This window comes from Bombus impatiens, unplaced genomic scaffold, assembly GCF_000188095.3.
Source record: "Bombus impatiens unplaced genomic scaffold, BIMP_2.2 scf_0219, whole genome shotgun sequence".
NCBI lineage: Eukaryota > Metazoa > Arthropoda > Insecta > Hymenoptera > Apidae > Bombus > Bombus impatiens.
Genome location: NT_176638.1, coordinates 391,686 through 399,841, shown reverse-complemented (window position 1 = coordinate 399,841; position 8,156 = coordinate 391,686). Strand labels below are relative to the sequence as shown.

Below are 8,156 nucleotides of genomic sequence, written 5' to 3'. Positions count from 1 at the left end.
TGACGTATTACTTCTGAAACGATAAGGAGAAAATTATGTAAGAATATTTCTTTTTAGACAGCGAGTGACATGGAACTGAGAAAATGAAGAGAAATCGGCTTGCCGTATTTTTCCCATGCGATCTTCGTATATTAATTTTCCTATAATAACCAATAATGTCGGTGTGTAGAGTGTATGCGCATACGCATACGCATACGCATACGCAAATATTTCTCGATTCCTAATAACATCAATTGCGCGAAAGCATGACCGGAAAACGCTTCGATAAAAAGAAGTAGCGGCGAAAAATGCACGGGCAAAAATGTTAATTAACTATAGGGGAAAGGTGGAAAAGAATAAGATGGGCTGACGGTGTTGCGAGTGGGGAGAGGAGGCAGGCATAGACACGAAGAATGCCACGGCAGTCGTAATGGGTTTGCAGCGGCAAAGCTGCAGGTAATAACCGGCGCGTATATAACGACACGATGAGTCGTGGGTAGCTTGGCCACGATGTTACTTCGACGACTTTCACGAGGTTCCCGGGCTTCTGCTTATATCGTATACCGTGTATAATATCTTCTGAGACCGTGTTCCGTGGAATCACGGTCCCTGTTCTCGTCGACGTCTTCTATAAAATTAATGGCGAGGGCGTTCGAATATCCGATAGATTCGAGTACTAGAAATTCGAGTTCACCGAGATTTTCTCAGATGTTAGAGACTTTCGAACATATTCGCTCGATATATTTTTTCCTTTTCGAATCGCGGCTAGGTGCTCGTCATCTGCCCCTCCCTCTGCTGCCTCGTTGAAATCAATATTTATTATAAGAGATAATAATAGCGAGAAGGTAAAATCTAATAACGTGATCATAAATATTGATCATCGTTTTATGAATATGCAGGTATTTGTATTCCCATGCATCGATGCCGGAACGGATCAACAACAAAACAGCAATTAGTATTCGGTGATAACATCGGATTCGATTATTTATGCACTGTGTGTGAATCTGTATTATTATTGTAGACATTTGAACGAAGAGAAAACAAGCGGAGGAATTTATTATAATTCTTAGGTTCGTTAAAATCGTTTGAAAATTTCGCCACGAATCGCTTTGCCAACCGACCTTTATCCGCCATTTGGAATTATCCAGCGGCCAAAAGTCGTAATATTCGCGCATAAAGTCAGCTTTCATCCCGCGGGTTCTAAAGACTAGAACCATCAAAACTGTATAAAGTACTCGTGACACTAATTTCACCAAGGTATCCTTCCATGCAAGTCGATGCTTGTACGACGACGACAAATAAGAAACTAACCGCAATGATAACGCATTGAAAAGTAGGCGCGGTAGACATAAAAATAAATAATAAGAAAATAGGGGAAAAAAGGAACGATTCTAACGCGTTGAAATACGCTAATCCTCGGCCGATTTCTAGAATTCAAATCATGCGTCCATACGCTTATCACTTTCCCATAGAAACGGCCACAAGGTTGACGGTTGCTGTCGAATCCATTTATTCCAGCAGCAGAACGATCGTCGTGATTCCCTGAATTCTAATGGAAACCGTATATATGTATAGAGACGATGCTCGATCGGGGTTACATAAAATCGTTGTCCCCTTATCAGAGTAATCTGATGTCATTCCGAGAAGATGCGACTTCCTCCATCGAGCCGGACCTTTCTTTCTCGTTTTCTCTCCTTCTCGCTCTCCCTTTCTGCTCGCTGTTTCTTCGCGATCTTCCCACAAGCGGGGCCACGTTCGCGGCTACTTTGTCGCGATGTATCCGTGTCTTGCCTTCTTAAGCGGGGCCCTCCGCGGAAATAGCGAGCTCGCGATCGTCCTTTAAGGATTCAACGTGCATTGCGTAACTCTTGGAACGTGGTTCAGTTCTTCTTGTTATTTTTCCGTACGTATATGTTCATATAGTATATTAATGTCTAATTTCTTGCAGACATTCGCATCAATGTCTCACGATTTATTCAACTGCGCGTTTCATTTGTTAGCCTTTGAATACTCAAGTGTACTGTTTGCTATTTCATGATATTATGTTACTATTATTGCGTTGTATCGTATTGTGCATTATTTAGGAATATCATGTTCAAGCTTTCGGGTAATGTGGCATTTTATTTTAAAAAGTATAGATAATAAATCGTGAAATGTAAGAGGGTGAAATGCAGGACACAGATTTATTCGTTTTAATGAATCATTATTAATCGTTCGCTGTCACTCACGTGGCATCATCGTATTGACAATTCGTTTTCCCTATGTACACGTTGGCGATAATCGTAACACAGTAATTAATAATTAATAATAAGAATAAAAATAGTAATAATAATCGCAAAATCGTGACCGTGATCAATTGTACAATTTTCTCCTACAAATATACATAATAGATCTCCGCAAATAAATCTCCGTGTATATACATCTCTGTGTATAGATAACGTAACTTCTTTTTATACAGTTGACAGAGAATTACGGACAAGTTAGGAATCTCTTTACATCGTATACCCTAAATGTATACGCGTTGCTTCTCTTCTCCTAAACATACGAATACATCCAATCGAACGAGGAACAAGAAAAACAAAAATACTTCGTTTTACTTTGATCTTAAGCGAACAAGTGGAGAGAGGAAAAACTAAGAACTCGCAATGCCCGAAAACTGAGGTATCTACGATACGAAGAAAGGATAAAATCGGGCCGCTTTGATAGGATTTTAACGAGAGGACAGAAAAGCGTGGATAAGGAGACAAGGAGGAAGCAAGGCGGTAATTCGACGCGAAGCCGCGGAAAAAAATCGTCGAAAAATCAAAAATCCAGTCGAAAGAAGTATAAGTACAAAAAATGACAACAGCTTTATTACACATTGTATTCCATATAATATAATCGTTTATACGTACGTGCTTCTCGTTTAATTATGGGTCGACGAATGCCGGCCAGCGTCGTCGCCGGTCGACCGGTGAACGAACGATCGATTAATCGCCGCTTAATCGATCCGAATCCACGTCGTCGACGCTGTGTGCCGGCGCGCACACTTTGTTTTTCTTTATTTATTTGTTCTTTTTTTTCTCATCTTCCGCGTTCTCTATTCTTTCCTTCTTTTTATACAATTTTTAATATGCGCTCCGTCCACTATTTTGTTCTCCATTATCTTTTTTTCTGTAAATTTTCTTATATACGTATATGTATATATATATATATCTTTTTTAAATTCTATACTCCTTGCTCACGAGCGAGACCCAAAAAAAAAAAAAAAAGAAAAAGAAATACGTGACCTGACTTAGTGTTGTGGTAAGTTGTTTCGTTTATTTAATTATCATTATTATTTATTAACAGGAACATTATCGAATCTTTGTTCGTTACATCGTCATCGTACGTTTCTACATTATTATCGTGATCATCACTATCAGCATTATTATCACCACCGGCGTTAATTGATCGTATCGGACAAGTAGCGTCGTAGCGTGTCAATCATCGTTATTATCATTATATCAGCAGCATCCTTCATCATCATATTCATCATCGTTTGTTCAGCAGCTTCATCATCCATATAAATAAATAATTATCATCAACCGTGCGATAACAACACATAATCGTCATTTGTTCGCGTTTCCGCGGTCGAAGTGGGCGAGAAATTTTTCAAAGTAATTATAAAAAAGCTAATTTTTTGTCTATTCGATGAAGGTATGAAAAAGATTTTAATCGAACGATTATAGATTTTATAAACTTCAACCGAAAAATAATTCGAATCCTATCTGAAATGAGTCGATTTATCGAATTTCTTTGAACCGCTATCGATTGCTCGCTGACTTCGATCTCGAAAACATAACCCGTCTCGTCGTCCGCACTCCGTTGACGACGACGCCGGTTTTTCATTTACATATATATACTTTTATATATATATACTTTCTATATATTTCTTCTTCTATCTATATATTTATATATTCATTTATTTATCCATTTTATTTATCTGTATTTATACATATCGCGAGTAATATTTTACCGTTGTGTGATGTGCCACATCATCGAAGGCGCACGCAGATACGAAAAGGTTTTAAAAGTTGGACGAAGGAAAGCCGATGGTCGAATGTCCCTAGAAAGTTACCAGATTCCTTGAAACATCGTCTAAAGTTCAATTTAACGATTCTAATCATTTCAATTACTTTATTCAATTTATAAAAACGAACTTTTCAAACATTCTCCGATAGCGAATTTTCTCCATAAGCTTTCCTCTTCCCTTCTTTATTCTTTTTTTGTTGTAAAGTTTCCTCTTTTTAATACAAAAAACACGGTTCGAAAGTTCGCTATTCGATCATATGGCTGGTTTCGTGCGTGAATTTTGATTTTAGTCACATTCCACGATCGGGGACGGTGCTCGTCGTTCGGACGAGGCAAGTGGAGGGCTCCGTTCATGGAATTTTCACGACTTCCGGATCGGGTAACGCGCGTTTCTGCCCCAAAGAGACGAAATTCGAATTCTTTCGATTTCTCGTCTCTTTGACGTTTCTCTTACCGATGCGATGGTACAAACGGATGGTTCGATATGGAAACGGCTAATTCATAAATTTCAGCGCTCGATCATCCGGCAAGCCAGGCTTGCCGCGAGAAACAGGATATCCCAGATTGCCGGACGATGAGTTTGTTCCAACGTTTACTGTACATTGCTATTTTACGCAATTACCAAGGACTCTGCGATCCCGAAGCTGTACCCTCGAAAGCCTCGTTTCAAGATCCACGTGGCACCGTCCCAGAAGAAATACGATCTTTTCTTATGAAATTAGCAAATGACAAAAGGAATAGAGGAACCGATATCGATCGCTCGTCGACCAAAAAAAAAGCGTTATCCGAAAGTCTAAAAAAAAGAGAGGAAAGAAATCGGAGAAAAAAAAATAAAAAAATCTCACGAAGGGGCAACATCGTTTGAATTCTGATTCGTCGTAAACTTTCTCGCTCGTAACTATATACGCACGGTACATACAAACGCTCTCCTCTCTCTGGTCGTTACTCTGCTTCGTACTCTCTCACAGCTTGCTCGCAAGCGAACAGATGGACACACATACATATACATGTATATTTACATATATATACATACTACATATACGAAAGAAGCACGCACACACGCGCGCACACACGTACCAAAACAGACATACTCTCGACGCATGCACGCTATGTCGCTATCGGTCGCGCACACATATACGAAACACACACGTAGAATCGCATACATACACAATACACGCGCAATTGTGTACACGCAAAAGTAAGTATCCTCGCGAACGCGTCTCTCGTTAGCCACGAAGGAAAGAGAGAGGGAAAAGTCTTCAGTCACGCGATTCGAAAAAGAACAGAGAAAAGAGAGATTGTGTGCGTGAGAGAGTGAGAGAGAGAGAGAGAGAGTGTGTGTGTGTGTGTAGAGTGAGAGAGAGAGAGGGAGAAAAATAGAAGAAGTAATGGAGAACTATCGGAACAATGATAATGTGATACGATAGAATAATATTAATAATAATAATTAGAATAATAATATTAATAATAATAATAATAATAATAGCAAATAGTAATAATAGTAAATAACAATAATAATAAATTAGTTCTGTACAAAGTTTTCGCTTCAAACATGATATATATATAATATTAATACCTAAGGACGAGTCGGACGACGATATTCGCCATCGTCCGCCTCCACAGCATTTCATTGTATATATATATATTTTCATATATATATGTATATTTCATTTCGTCCCCCTGTTGTCGAACTCTTCTCGCTGAAGTCTCCTCCTCTTTGTCTTCATCGTCTTCTTCTTCGTCATCTTCCGTTTCTTTTTGTTAAAGGACAGTCTCCTCGTCATCATCAACGTCGACGAGGATCGTCCCGCGTGATCATCTGGCGGAACGTCTGCGCGCGAGTCAACTTCTTTCTTTTCTGCCATCGAGAACAATAACGGCAACAGCAGTAACAGCAACAATAGCATAGTGGCTATCGCTACGGCTACCGCGAGCCACCGTCGCCGTCATCGTCATCGCCATCGTCATCGTTGTCGTCATAGTCATCATCATCGCCATCATTATCATCATTATCATCATCATCGTCGTCGTCGTGGCAAAGTCCGGTGGAACGTTCTCACGCGCGACGTCCTGCGCAACAGGAGGGAGAGAAACAAAGGAATCGCGAAGAAACGCGCGCTCGTTCACCCGCTGGCCCATAACGGAGAGCCAAGCACGGTGCACCACACGCTGATGACTGTGTAACATTCGTGGTGGTTCTCGTGCGTACGTGTACATGCACAAAGGGATATCGCACGCGTGGTTCCTCTGTCGCGTCGGTCGGTGGTTGCGCGCGTACAACAGAGTGCAACGCCAAACGAACGTGAAAAACACAGAGAGAAAACAAGAGTTCTTACAAGAGTTCTTGATTTGTCGCGTGTGAGTCGCACGCGGGGGCATGCACAGCTTATTACCGGTCATTACGGAAGAAGGGAAAAAGTTCGTTTACGAATTATACAAGAGTCCATCTCGTCATCTCGTTCGACCGTGGCTCTGTTTCTCTATACTACTAGAATAACAGTTAAACACTCGTTTAAGAAGAAGAATAACTACACTTCCGTCGCGAGTGTCGCCGCTAGCGACGTGTCGTGTCTATAGTGATCGTCTATAACGTACACTCCACAACCGGTCTCGGCACCGCCACCGCCGCCACTACCCGCCGCCGCCACTACCCGGTGGACCACTGCCCCCTTCCGTGATGGTCGTCGGCCTCTTGAGCAATGCCGCCTCCGCCGCGCAACAGCTGTCCGTCGTCGCGTTACCGGCGAACACCGACGACCTCTTGGCAGTCTCGATCACGCCGACACCGACGCCTATACCGAGACCAAGACCCAGACAGTCCTTCTCCTTTTGGAAGAGGTGAGACGCCCTGTGAGCGGCCGCCTCCGTGTTCAGTTGCTTCGTTGTCCGCGTTCGACCGTCTTGCAGCACCGGTTCTGGCTTGTAACCCGAGCAAGAGCTGTCCAGCGTGACGTCCGTTTGAAACGACGAGTCGAGGTCGTCTTGTCTGGCAGACGCGACGTTGTTCACGCTCTTGTTCGCCGTCCATGTGTTCTTGATCATGTGAGCATCCCCGGTACCCAGGGTACACACACTGCCACCGCCTCCGCCGCTGATCATCCCGCTGCCACCGCCTCCTAGCAGTCCAACGTTACCGATACCAACCCCGGTGCTCCCGGTAGAACCAACTCCGGCTCCACCACCGACTCCACCCATTACACCACCGCTTCTTTTGCTCATGCTACTGTGAACAGCGTTTCGTTCGTTCTGTAGCCTGGCCTCTTCGTCAGCTTTTGCCTGTTCTCGCTTCTGTCGCCTCTTCATACACATCACCGCGACCGCAGCTACTAGAACGAATGCTGGAACTGCCGTTGATAGGGTTGCTATCACCACTACGTGTTCCGTGGTCAAGCCAGCGTCTCGTGGCTCCGCGGACGCGGACGCGATATGCCTGGACAGATTTCCCGACCAGTAACTAGCTCCGGATGGTGGTACAGCAGGAACAGCAGCTGCGGTGTTCGAAGGAGCCGGCAAATTGGCCGTTCCACTGCCTACTTCTTCCGAACAAGTGTCTCCGTGCCAACCCTCCGGGCATTGGCAGAGGAACCCGTTCACTCGGTTCAAACACGTGCCACCGTTTCTACAGGGCGCGCTTCGACACTCGTCCACGTCGACGCTACAGTCTTTGCCAGTGAAGCCAGGTTTACACGCGCACCGATAATCGTTCGTTCCCGATATGCATCGGCCACCATTCGCGCACGGTTTCGTCAGACAATAATCCACCTTATCTTGACATAATCGACCAACGTATCCAGGCACGCACTGGCAACGGAACTGATTGACTAGATCCACGCAGGTTCCTCCGTTCAGACAGGGATCGCCTTGGCAGTCGTCGATGTTGGTTTCGCAGCGTTCGCCGGTGAAACCGGCCGGACAAGAGCACCGGAAGCTGTTACCCAGGTCTGTACAGGTGCCACCGTTCGAACATGGATTCGGGGAACACTGGTCGAGCTGGGATTCGCAGTCGTTGCCAGCGTAACCGGGCGGACAGCGGCACACGTATCCGTGAAGAGAATCGTCCTCGCAGGTGGCTCCGTGATGGCAGGGAGAATCTCGACAGGATCTCGAGCTGATCTCGCAGTGTC

At 44.0% G+C, this 8,156-nt stretch overlaps 1 protein-coding gene across 1 annotated transcript in view; it reads right to left on the bottom strand.

Annotated features, from left to right (window-relative positions):
- Positions 1-3,125: 3,125 nt before the first annotated feature.
- LOC100746813 (neurogenic locus protein delta) overlaps positions 3,126-8,156 on the bottom strand; it is a 51,871-nt gene continuing 46,840 nt past the window's right edge. Inside the window, 2 exon segments of the mRNA XM_003488249.4 lie at positions 3,126-6,683; positions 6,685-8,156. Of these exon segments, the coding sequence (XP_003488297.3) occupies positions 6,561-6,683; positions 6,685-8,156 (1,595 nt within the window). The 3' untranslated portion in view covers positions 3,126-6,560.